We start from the raw sequence: 12,975 nt of genomic DNA, 5'->3' as shown, positions 1-12,975 counted from the left end.
GGGGCGGGGTCTTTATGGGGTGGGGCCTTCAGCGGCTATAAAGGCTGCGGCCGCCGGGCGCCGCGCTCTGTGGTCCTGGTCTGCGCGCCTTTTCCTGTTGCTGCGGCTGTCGCCTTCCTCACCGTCGTCCGTGCCCCTTCTCCGGTCTGTGGTGTAGCCGGGACCCAGGACCATGTCGCTTTCACGCTCGGAGGAGATGCACCGGCTCACGGAAAATGTCTACAAGGTGAGTTTCCAGCGTGGCCCCGAGTGCGCCCCTGAGTCTTCAGGCCCGAGCAGGGCACCGGCTCCCGGACTGCGGGTGTGGTGGGCCGATCTTTGGTTGGTCACAGGTGGCCGCGCCCGCCCAGGGTCCTTACGCCCGCCGCGGCCCGCGCAGTCCCCGAGCACGAGTGGGCGCCCCCACCCCGACGGCGCTCAGCCCCCGCGCGCTCCCTCTGCACGCCCATCTGCCCCGGCGTCCGGAGGGACCGAGCGGTGCGGGGCCTGGGCTGCTCTGCCACCTAGTCTGGTCCGCTGCACCCTGGAGTGAGGGGAACAGGGAGCGGGGGCGGCGTGGGGGTTGCAGACTGCAGCGGTCGGTCGCCCTGCGCTTGCTTGGCGCGGTGGCACCGTAGGGCTCTTCTAGGCGCTGTTATGCCAGCCTCTGGGCACTTTCTCAACAGGCTTTCCCTTTCCACAACTCCTTTACGGGTGTTAATGGACGTGGCCCGAAGTGGGAGGTCGAGCGCGGGCAGGTTGGATGGGTGGACAGATAATCCATCATCTTATGTAACCGCAGAGGGAGAAGACTAATTGTGTAGGAGGCTGACGCGCCTGCTTTTGCTTCTGATATGTGTTAAGAGTCGCATTCACATCCTCATCTGTGAAATGACAGTTTCTCATGGAAGAACTGCAGAGCCCTCTTCAAGCCCCCTCCGCAAGCTCCCTGCTGTCATGTTATGTCTATGCCTTGAGTACGGATGGACGGGCCGTTTCCCGTGTCTTCAGGATGGGTCCTCATAGTCCTGGCCCCCCACCTCCAGTGACACAGCCTGGGGCTCCCTGATGGCACCAGGCCCACTGCAGTTCCCAGTGACATTTTTTTTTTCTCAAGAGAGAAATCCCTGCTCTGACCGGTCCATGGCAGTCCTCTTACAAAGCTATGCTTTATTTCAAAACTGTGTCTGAAGGTTAAGTAAAAGGCTTGTGATTAGAGCCACTGGTTTTTTACACGGACTTGCTGGTTCATGGCTGAATGAGATCGTGCTCTCTCTAGAGCAACAGTTTCTGTTTGTATGAACCAGCCATGGCTGCGCCTTTCTAGGCAGTGGCTTGTGAAACCCTCTTGCTGTGCTCACTCCGCTGCCGGCAGCAGATGGAAGCTTCTAGGGTGGCCCTTAGGTTTCAGCTGGAGTCCAGGGGGCAGATTATACTTTAATTCATCATTTAATAAAGGCTTTAAAGTTGTAGTTACATGGGTCTGGAGGAATCCTGAAGGTGGGTGGAGGGGCTGAGGGAGCTCCCAAGCCATGTTCGAGCTGCCGGCAAGCAGGATTCAGAACAGCCTTTAGGTTTTTATGTTTCGCGTCCATACACTCCATGGTGTACATTTCCCTCTTGTTGTTCTGTGGAAACACATGCTGTCAGGGGAGGGAGGTTTATTAAATTATTAGTCATTACTTCCATTACAGTTTGCTCCTTACTGCAGGGGATGGGAGAGACGTAATGGTCACAGTCTTTCCAAACTTCCCCATTTTTCCTGCTTCTTCACTGAAACCATTAAACAGGAACTTCCCTGTCGAGAATCATGCAGGGTGTGAGGAGTAGCTTTGCTCTGGAGAATCCCACGGTCCTCCTTAATAAAACTCATGCCTGGGCAGTCAGCCTGCACTTACAGCTCCAGGCTTCACCCACATGCTGCTGTAATTCATCTGGATGTCCAAAGTCAGAGCTCTGTCAGTGGCAGAAAAACTCTCTGGATCTTGGCACTTGGGGCCGTCCAGCAGTGGCTGCAGGCTAGCAGGCTGGGGGCCCACGGTGGACTCCTTGTGGGTCGTTTGCTGTTTGGGGCAGTGGTTGGCGCTTCTTCCGGGTGAACGTGTAGTGATGAGATCTTCGTCAGCTTTTGAGGTGTTGGACACAGGTAGGCTGCAGATGTCTGAAGGACTTTCCTGCAGTGTAGGCAGGGGGCTCTTGTACCCTCTGGGGGCCTAAGTACTGAGTCTTTGACTCCTGTGCTCAGTTCTTATTTTGTATTTTGTCACTAAGGAGTCCACAGTGTGTGGTGGCGCTAGTACAGGTCGGGCGGCTTTGGCATGTGGGCCAAGAGATACCCAGCCCACACAGAGGCACAATCAGAGGAGAGCCAGAGCCACCAGTGTGCAGCTCGAGGCTGGTCCAGCCAGTCTGCCATGTTGTCTTCTCCTGGGACATGTGGTGGTGACTCCGTACTAGGGGTTGTACTCTTGGGAAGGCTGGGCTGTGGCTCTGTTCGTCACCCGCCATGCAGCTCTGCTGTTTGCTTTCGCCCTTGCATCACTTCAGCTGCAGTTCTGAGTGGTGTTTGCCTTGGCAAAGAAAAATGCTTGTCCTTGGCCCTGCTGATTAAGAATTCAAGAATAAAATGTACAGTTTTGATTTTCCTCCTGGAAGAACGCAGTCTTTGACCTCTTTCCTGGTGGCTCAGTTCCCTTGGGAGCTGTGTCCTCGGGGAATTTCATGAAAGATGAAGGCAAGAAAAACAGGACAGCTTCATGACGTTCACCAGGAGCTCATCCATAGGCCTTTGGGCCCTGCAGAGAAGGGGAGCCTTAGGCAAAGAAAACCCCTGCCCCCACAATGCACAGGCAACAGAAACTAGAGTCTGACTGGTGTCCTCCTGGGTGGCACCTGGGTTGGCCATAGATTACTGGAGGCAGGGTCTACTGCCCGGGTGAAAAAGTGAGCATGGTCTTCAGAATAAGTCAGGCTAAAGCCTCACAGCCTTTTGGGTCCCTCTGAGTATACAGAAGTGACTTCTTTAGCAGCTTGATGAGACCCTGCTGATATGAGAAGAGAGGGTCAGGTCAGCTAATTTGTTGTTGTTTCAAGACAGGGTCTCTCTCTCGCGCGTGCGCTCATGCCTATGCCACAGCTCCCATATGGTAAAAGGAGGACAACTTGTGAGAGTATGTCTCTCTCCTACTAAGTGGGTTTTGGTTGAACTCTGACTGTCAGCTTGGTGGCAAGCACCCTTACTTGCTGGGCCATCTCAACAGCTCAAGTAGGGTTGGTTTTTTTTGTTTGTTTGTTTGGTTTTTTTTGGTTTTTTGGGGTTTTTTTTTGGTTTTTTGAGACAGGGTTTCTCTGTGTAGCTTTGCGCCTTTCCTGGAACTCGCTTTGTAGACCAGGCCGACCTTGAACTCACAGAGATCCGCCTGCCTCTGCCTCCCGAGTGCTGGGATTAAAGGCATGCGCCACCACCGTCCGGCTCAAGTAGGGATTTCTGTTGTTGTTGTTGGTTTTCTGAGACAGGGTTTCAGGTAGGCTAGGCCTGCCTCAACCTCACTATGTAGCTGAAGATGACCTTGAACTCCTGATTCTCCTGCCTCCACCTTCTAAGTGCTAGGATTATAGGCTTGTACCTCTATGCCTAGCTGAGTTTAGCGGTTTCTCAAAGATTATAGTCCATGAGAAGCCCTGGATCCTGGGTAACCCCTTGACCCTTGAGGGTGGCAATCACTTCTTCAAGAATAGCGCTACCATTCTATTCTCCTTTGGTATGCAGCCCAGCAGAAGTTGCTCATGGTATTGTGGATCCAGGTCTTGGAGCAACATGGTTGGGATTGTTCCCAGTGGCTACCTGATCACCTTCCTCACACTGTGGCTGTTGGCAGAAAGCTGGCCTGGCCATGCTGTAGCCATCCAAGAAGGTAGCACGTACCAAAAGTTTCCTGGAGCCGTTGAGCTGAACACTTATATTATGATTGGTCAAGTCTGGCAGGGAGGATTTCCCCACCATTCCTCCTACATCCCTCTCACTTCTCTAGAAGGATGTTTTGGGAAACTATGGAAGTGTGGCACCATAACCTCTCTGCTAAACCAAAGTGATACCCTTCCCTTGTTTTTAGAAGGGTGGCCTGGGTAGTGACAGTGAAGTGGAGTTTCTCAGACACTAACTGTCAGTGTGTGTCTGCTGAGAGGAGAGAGGCCACAGTGCTGTGTTCTTTTCTATGTGCACACGTGTATTATAGGTACTTCCGGGGCCGGCCTGTCAGTAGGGAGGCTGGGTCTGCTCTCACTGAGCGGACCTGTCTGGGCCTGTCTTTTGAGCACTTCCTCCATGTGTTACTGCCCTTGTCCACCACCAGCGTTTTAGAGATGGCAGTTCAGATCTTGTCTCCTTTGTAGATCAGCCAGGGCAACAAAAGACATCCTGTTTGTCATGTTGACCTCTGAGTTGACCAGCTCTGCAGCCCGTGTCCCCAGGCCTTGTCCTATAGGTCATCAACAGTGTTAGCTTATAGAGTGCCTGGTTCATTGTTGCATGCAGTTGGTGTTTGCTATTTTGGAGGTGGCCATGGTATTCCAGCGGCACCTGGGGCTCTAGGGCATGGTCATCTTTGTGTCCAGGCTGGTTTGGAAGAGTGCTTGCCTGTTCCTGCTGTGTGGTGGGTCTTTCCTGGAGTGTAAGTCTTTGCGGGGAGGTTGGCTTACTGCGCACACTGACTGACTGGCTGGCCCTGAGGTCATAGTGAAGGCCGATGCTGCTCCCAGTTTTTGTCAGTAGGAGGGTGGTGGATGGGTGCTGCTAGGAGCTGAAGTCTTGTTGCTATCGTGTTCTTGGGTTGCAGCTTCTGAAGGGCCAGCCCCTCAGGTCTACATCCTACCCTTTGGCACAGGGAAAGGATCTTGCAAGGGAGGGCCTAGCTTGAGGAGGAGGAGCATGAGGAGGCAAGCCACAGGGAGGCCAAGGGGCAGTCCATCTTCTCCTTGGTGAGTGAATGTGAGCCCTACAGGAGACAGCTAGGTGTCACTGCAGGAGCAGGGGATGGTGTCTTCGCTTAGCCCCTTGTGTCCCCTCTGTGCTAAATGTCCTGGACTAGCATTGCCTGTGCCTGTCATTGTGCCAACACCCGGACAACTGATTGCTGCTGTCTCAGTCCCCAGTGCTCCTGGCCAGGGCCTCCCGTGCTGCCTTCCTGGGCTGGTCTAGGACTCTCTTAAGGTCTCAAGGTAGAGAAGCTGCACTCCCCTGAAAGACCTGTGCTCAGGGCAACTGAGCGACTATCAGCTTACCACATTTAACACAGCGTTACACTGCGCTGTGTTGTGATCCCTGCCTGTGCCTGGAATAATTACTGACGGGCGTGGACCATTGGCACCTTCCTCCAGCTCCCTGCCACCCCCTGCTCTGAGTCATCCCAAGCCCAATTGTGCAAGTACAGCTGCATGGTGACTCGAGGAGCCTCAGCCTGGGGTGGTGGGGAGGTCGAGGGGCACAGGTTCATCCCTGAACACATACTAGGAAGCTTCAGACTGAAGGTCCAGGGGGCGGCTGGCCTGGCCAGTCTGAACTGCTCATAAATCCGTCCTGCACATGCCGTGCACTCCCAAAGCCCAGGCTTGAAAACTCAGAACCCGTTTGGCCCTGTGACCAGGTGACTTATCTCTCCGATATATCCCCAGAGCCCGGAACAGTGGCTAGCTTCTGAATGGAACCCAACAGCGGTTGGGTCTGAGTGATTTTTATTTCTAGGTTCTGAAGAGGTGACATTGGAACTGCCATCTGTCCACACTCAGGGACTGCTCTTCAGCCCTTGGCCTGAGGAGCATTGGCCCAGCATGTGCCGTTTCCCTGGGGGTGATGGCCCAGGTGTGCGGCTGGCAAAGCAGGTCAGAACATTAGCAGCAAGAGCTTTGTCCTGCTGGGTCCTGGAGTCCCTTGAGGTTGGTCCCTTGCCAGAGAGATGAGAAGGTAGAGGGCAGGAAGAGTGGCCAGGGTGGCATGGAGAGAGTGAAGAGGTGACATTAGCTGATGGTTTCCAAGGAGTCACCTTGAAAACCTGGGGCAGGCCCAGGCTTTGTCTGTGTGGGCGCACCCTGCAGATGAGCTGCTGCCAGCATTGACAGGAACCCCTTTCTCCCTGCTGTAGTGCAGGTGGGACCTGACACCCAGCTTCCTGGGCAACCCTCTGCCTTCCAGCCCTCGCTAGGGTCTTCTCTGCCTACTCCAGAGTGGGCTGCCATAAAACAGTGTCTGGCCCTTGGACTTGGGCACCAGCAGCTGAAAGCCTTGCTGGCCCTTTCCCCACTTAACCCGAGCTGTGTGACCTAGGTTGTGGCATGAACACAGGGATAATCCTAGGGTCCATGGATACTCCAGGGCCTGATGAAGCCAATCTTGATGTCCTAGCCAGAGGTGAAAGCCCTGGATCCTGGTCCCTCTGGTGGAAGAGGGTGTGAGAAGTTCTACAGAGAATACCTCTGGTCCAGATACAAGAGACCCCTGGAGGAAGTGAGAAAGCTTTCCTCTGGCTTGGGATTTTGATTTTCTGTTTAATGCAGTGATGTGTGTGTGTGTGTGTGTGTGTGTGTGTGTGTGTGTGTGTGTGTGCGCGCACGCATTGTTTTTTGTTTGTTTGTTTGGTTTATTTTGTTTTTAAGATTTATTTATTTATTATGTATACAATGTTCTGGCCAGAAGAGGGCACCGGATCTCATTATAGATGGTTGTGAGCCACCATGTGGTTGCTGGGAATTGAACTCAGGACCTCTGGAAGTGCTCTTAAGCACAAGCTCTTAACCTCTGAGCCATTTTTCCAGCCCCAAATGTGTATTTTGAGACAGGGTCTCAGTCTATAGTTCTGCCTGGCCTGGAACTCATAGAGGTCACCACATGGGCACTGCAGCCATTCTTTTAGGATTATTTAGGGGCTGAGTATAAAGCTCAGAGGTAGAGCATTTTTCTAGCATGCTGTAGACTCCAGTGTTTCACACAGTGCCAGGGGTGGGGGTGGAGGAGCTGGACACAGTGGTTCATGCCTATAATCCCAGCTCTTGGGAGGCCAAGGCAGGAGAATTCTTGTGAGTTTGAGGCCAGTCTGGGCTACACAATGAGTCCCAAGTCAGACAGGTTACAGAGTGAGACCCTATCTCAAAAAAAGATGGGGTGTAAATATTAGTTTGGTTTTTTTTTTGTTGGTTTTTTTTTTTTGATTTTTCGAGACAGGGTTTCTCTGTGTAGCTTTGCGCCTCTCCTGGAACTCACTTGGTAGCCCAGGCTGGCCTCGAACTCACAGAGATCCGCCTGGCTCTGCCTCCCGAGTGCTGGGATTAAAGGCGTGCGCCACCACCGCCCGGCGGGTTTTTTTTTTTAATGTTAGGATTTTTCCAAAACTTACTTGCATTTGAAATCAGATCCTTCTGAGCTGCATTTTAGCTCAGGGATGTCAGCATCTGAGTGTCCCCAACACTCACCCCTGAACATTTAGGGGTATTGATAAAACACTTTTGGGGTGTCTCTGGGATTGTCTTTCAAGCTTCCAAGGTGCTATCATTTTTGTTGCTGGTACTTTCTGGTTTCCCGCAGCAGCCAGGCCTCCTTACCCTCTTCGTGATCTTTTAGTGGTTTGTAGGCTGAAATATATACTCATGGCAGGGGAAAGTCACCACAGGGGATTGTGTCAAGTGATCCACAAATGCCCCAACTACTGCTGGTGTCGGCACAGAGAAATATGGAAATTGTCCCACTTGACACCAAGTCCATGCAGTGACCATGGGATGGAATAGGATGTGGGAGGGAGGTGCCCCACCCACAGAAGACTTGGTCTTACTGGAGCCTTGTCAGGCCAGGGTAGAGCCTGTTCCTAACAGAGTAGGTGCATTGCTACTTTGCTGCTGGGCTTTTATACTGCAGGGAAAGGAAGCTAGAGGTAGAGGTGCCTGAAATGGACCAAACCTGGGTCCCTCTGCACACTCCACCCCTCTTGGTCTTTTAGACAGGCTTATGGAGCCTGGCTCTACCCTGAACAACTGTCTCAGGTGGGTGAGGCCTGTTGTCCATCTTCACCCATGGTAGAACCATCCTGCCCTGGGACTGGGAATCTTGGGCTTTGATGACCAGGGGGTTAGGGCTGAGGGTAGAGGTGTTGGGAGCCTTGAGCTGTGGTCAGACCAGCAGTCTGAGTGTCAGCCCTGCTTCAGGAGAGGGCCAGGTGCTTAGGCCCTGTGTCACCACTGGGTCGTGGGGCTCTGTGTCGTGAGAGACCTCAGCTTTGCTCTCTGTGCGCTGTCTTGGATGCCTTCCTGCCGCTCACCTAGGCACAGCTCTGGGAGTTCCGTGTGCATACCTGCTTCATGAGGGAGCATCAGTGGGGTGAAGTAGCACACCAGCCTTCGTTAGCTGGAAGGAAACTGAGCTGGGCTTCAGACAGGTGTTTCAGGCAGGTCCTTGGCTCCTGGGCCACCGCTTTATCACTGGTAGCCAGGGCCATTATCCCATGGGACAGAAGGCTTTTCAGAGGACTGTTGGTGCTTCAGGTAGGGTGTCAAGCCATTCCCTGGGCATTCCTGTCTGTAGCAATATGTGTCAGGCCAGCACGTGATAACTGCTTGTTCTGAGGTTGTTGGAAAGAGGGATAGTCCAGAGCATTCCAAGTCTGTCTCCAAGCTTAGATATTACTAGTGTATCTTTCACCAGTGGGCCTGGCCCTGGTCCTCAGCCAGCATACTCATGGGATAGATGGACCAGTGAGTGGCCTTTCATGTTCTCAGAGATGAGCAGTGATCAGACCTCTTCTGTAATCTGTGGCAATGGGAAGACTGACTATCCAGCCCTGCCATGCTGGATATGGGAGTGACCCAGCACTGGTCAGCTCAGTACTGAAATATAATATTACAAATGGATGACTTAAGCAAGTCATTGATCCTCAGACAGCCCTAGGGGATGAGGGTAGGACAAGTGGTTTCTCCTGAGACCTCTCCCTGGCCAGCAGACGGACCTGGCTTCTCCATGTCTGTATCTGTGTCATGGTCTCTTTCTATAAAGACACCATCCCTCTGTATCTGTGTCATGGTCTCTTTCTATAAAGACACCAGTCAGATTAGCCTAGAGCCCTCACTAGTGACCTTGTTTCACCTCAGTGACCTCTTTAAAGACTGTTCAGATTCAGACAATGGGGCCTAGAGGACAGGCTTGGCACATGCAGCCACAGGTGGAGGCAGTGTCATCCTGGGGGCTGTCTGTCTCTATCATGGTGACCTGTCTTTCTAGGCTAATTGTATTTCTTGTTCCTTCCAATTTAAGCAAATTGCAGCCCTCAGTTTATGTCACTGGATCCCCAGGGTATCATGTTGTGATATCATTAAGAATTTGGATCCAGGAACCAGGCATGGTGGTGAATGCTTTTAATCCTAATACTAGGGAGGCAGAGGCAGGAGGATCTATGTGAGTTCAAGACTAGTCTGGTCTATGTAGCAAGTTCAAGGATAATCAGGGCTGTGTAGAGAGATCTTGTCTCAAAAAACAAAAAAAAAGGGGGTTAACTCCAGTTTAATAGTTTGAATTTGTCTCTCCCTGCACTGGCCGCCCCCAAAAGTAAGTTCCAGGACAGCCAGTGCTACACAGAGAAACCCTGTCTCAAAAAACAAACAAACAAACAAATAAAAAAATCTGTGATCCAAACCAGAGTAGCCAATTTGGGGGGCTGTCTGTTGGGAAGCTGTGCCTTTGTGGAGGTTGGCATGAGCAGGACATTCCTGTCACAGACAGGAAAGACACAGTTAAGCTGTTTGGTGTCCTGGTCAAGCTGCTGGAATGATGGGAGTTGACCAGTTCCTGTCACACAGGGCAGATGGTGCAGACCTGGCTTCTGGGTTTCCTGGGGACTGTTGACCAAGCCCCTCCAGCACACGCTGACCAAGGATTTCTTTGCATAGGGCTAGGCTAGGTGCAAGGCCCTGGTGTAGCTTTTGCCTTTGGGGACCTTACCCCCTGGGGCCTTTGTGCAGGAGAGGTCAGTCTTAGCCTACCCAGAAGCTTTCAGAGTCTCCAGAAACAACCTGGGAAGAGGGGTTCAGATGTCAGCGGTCTCTAAAAGGAGAGCGACTTGGGACAGCTGTGTTCATCTCTGTACCAGCTCTCAACAGGAGAGTGACTGGAAGCTCTGGATCCTATGAGCGATCACCACGGGGTGTAAGGCTAGCCAAAGCGGCTCCGTGTTGTTTTGGTGCCTGTCATCAGCCAAGAACCTGCTGCAGTCTCAGGTGGTCATTCCTGGTGCTTCCAGTGCTGGCTGGCTGAGGGAGAGTCGGGGTGATAGGAAGAAGGCCCTTTCTTCTGGCTCTTCCTCATGGGAGGCCACCGTGCCTATCACATCCAGGCACCCTGCCAAAGACACAGTCTCTTTCTTAATTTTGGCAGCTTCTCCAGGGGAGCTTTCAGAACTGAGAAACTAGAGCCACCATGTTATGGGGAGGGGACGGACATCTTTGCTCAGACTCTGCTGGAACCCACTGTGTGGCGTCTGGGTCCCCTTCCAGCTCCTGGAAGGTACTGGGGTCTGTCCATCTCTTCTGATGCCTGCCCACCTCCCTAGGGAACTGAAGCTGGCCTTGTGGGTCTGGGGGAACCTTATTGCTGCTCCCTGAGGAGCAGGGACTCCAGCCCTCTGTTCTGGAACAATCGAGGCTTCTCTTCCAGCTTCACAGAAAGATACAAGGTTCTTATATTCCACGTGCTTCAGAGCACTTCCACGGCCTGCTGAGGAGCCCGTGGGCTGAGGCCTGTGTGCCAGGAGTTTTCTCATTCATTTTCTCATTCACATTCTCTCTCTCTCTCTCTCTCTCTCTCTCTCTCTCTCTCTCTCTCTCTCTCTCTCTCTCTCTCTCCCTCTCTCTCTCTCTGGATATGTTTCTTTTTCTCCTGCCCAGAATGGAGAGTGGTCTGGTCACAGCCAACTTCCTGCTGCCTTGGACAGGGGCACACTGTGTAGCAGTGAGGCATGTAGGCAGATGACCTTGCTTGGGCTACCCTGCTCCTGTGTCCAGGACTCCTGCCTGTCTCCTTTCATGTCCCCTTTTCACCCCAAGGCCTGCTTCCTTCTGGAAACCCATGCCTCTTTTTATCTAAGATAATATATAAACATTCCTACCGTCTTTGACTCTAACCAAGCAAGGCAGAGCTCAGAGTCACCCTCCTTTAGCAGCTCTTTGTGCTCACTGAATACCTGGAGTTGATTTTATTCCCAAGGACATGACATCCTAAGCAGGTCTTGCTGGTGTTAGGATTCTGTACATGCGCAGCTTGGATCTAACGCCGTACTGCCGCATGGTCACACAATCCGCGCCTTAAAAAAGCCGGACGCGGACCCCCACCCCTCTCTCTCTGTGTTTCCTCTCTCTCTCTCTCTCTCTCTCTCTCTCTCTCTCTCTCTCTCTCTCTCTCTCTCTCTCTCTCTGCTCCCGCCATCTTCCTTTCTCTCCAGGCCTGGCTTCTTTCTAATAAAGCTCTTTCTAACTCTGGTAGTCGTGGCTGTGGCCCGTGACTTTTCCCCGGTAACCAGCGCCACCAACCAGCGCCGTTTAACCATCAGCTGGGTCAGTCTGCGCTGGATTGAGCTACAGGGTGTTTGGGAGGTTCCCTCTCACCTGGGTAGTGCCTTGGGCTGCAAAGCAGATACCTGCTTTTCTATTGAGTCCTGGCTGAAGGGGTGCAGCCACACAATTGGGCCTGAGCTGGCTGTGGTGGCACACACCTTTAATCTAGCACTCAAGAGGGAGAGGCAGGGGGATCTCTGGACTTTACAGAGAGTTCCAGGCCAGGTAGGGCTACACAGGGAGACCTTGTCTTTAAAGAGGGCAGGGGCGAGGCTGGAGTGGCCATGGGACACCCTGCTTGGGAAAGTCTTGGCAGAAAGGCCACTGTAAACTTGACTTGAGCTCCGATAATCTTTAGGTGGTCTTCCTGAAGCCCTGAGCCCTTTTGAGACAGATGTGTTCTGCAGGATAATCTCCCATGAGTTTGCAGGTACTCCAGAGCTTTATGTGGTGTATGGAAGGTGTCTCTTATAAATACTGAATGAGCAGGTGAATAAGTAAAAGAATTGTGGTTCTAAATATAGTTCCTGGTCCAGAAAAGCTACCCAAGGAGCCACCTCACAGTCCCAGCACATTTTGGGGGAGGTGGGTCACTGGCCTGGGTTTTAAAGAAAGTGTGATGCTTGTTCATTGAGTAGGATTCTGTTTTGGCAGGAAAGAGATAGCCTGAGTTGCCTATCAGGACCACCCAGCCCTCTTCATGGATTCCTGGCTTCAAACTTTCATGAAGAGGGAGATTCTTCCTCAGAATCTTGAGTTTGTTTAAATTTTCAAGGTCAAAACTTGCAGCTTCTGCTTTTCCCTTTGTGCTCCTTGGTGTTGATAAGAAGATGATCTCTTCCCCAGTGAGCAAGCCCTTCTCCTTGGGTGCTTGCGCTTCAGCCTTGCTGGTGTGGTCCCAGGCAGGAACTTGTTCTCTCATGGGAGCTGTCTATAGCAGGTGGGCGGGGACTGTACTCCCACACAGGGACTGGATGAGGTGGGGCAGGAACTGCCGCCAGGGGCAGGCATGGCATACCATGTCCAAATGGCTTCTGCATGAACCCTAGAATAATGAGAATTGAGCTTAGAGAGACCCTGACATACACAAATATATGTGTGCACCTGTATGTACACACACCCCAGATGGACTCCCCCCTTTGTGAGCCGCTGCATTTCTTATAAGGTAGCTGGAAGTCAAGTGACCCAAAGAAAGATTGTAACATTGGCCAGCAGCCTGGAAATAAGCCTCCTTCAGAGCAGGCCCACTTTTCCAGCCACGGCGGGTGTTGCTAAGCAGACCTGGAAAGACACTGGCCCTCTATGGCCATAGAATGTCAGCCTAATGGCATTCATGTCCCTGCCACTGCCTCAGGCCAAGACAGCAGTAGCAGTGTGTCCCTGGCTGACTGGCCGCTCTTGAGCAGGTGGAGGCTA

General features: G+C 52.5%; 1 protein-coding gene across 6 annotated transcripts in view; it reads left to right on the top strand.

Annotated features, from left to right (window-relative positions):
* Positions 1-57: 57 nt before the first annotated feature.
* Positions 58-12,975, top strand: part of Baiap2 (BAR/IMD domain containing adaptor protein 2) — a 70,443-nt gene continuing 57,525 nt past the window's right edge. For 2 of the 6 annotated variants that reach the window (XM_052758385.1, XM_052758389.1), the window contains exon 1: positions 59-226. In XM_052758385.1, coding sequence (XP_052614345.1) covers positions 173-226 — 54 coding nt within the window. In that variant the 5' untranslated portion in view covers positions 59-172. Of the gene's footprint in view, positions 227-12,975 lie in introns of all 6 variants that reach the window. The other 4 variants (XR_008222472.1, XM_052758387.1, XM_052758388.1 and 1 more) reach the window with 3 other exon arrangements.

This window comes from Peromyscus californicus, unplaced genomic scaffold (genome assembly GCF_007827085.1).
Source record: "Peromyscus californicus insignis strain IS unplaced genomic scaffold, ASM782708v3 Scaffold_3__1_contigs__length_106647218, whole genome shotgun sequence".
Taxonomy (NCBI): Eukaryota; Metazoa; Chordata; class Mammalia; order Rodentia; family Cricetidae; genus Peromyscus; species Peromyscus californicus.
Note: the sequence above shows the minus strand (reverse complement) of the source record. Positions and strands in the feature narration are given on the sequence as shown.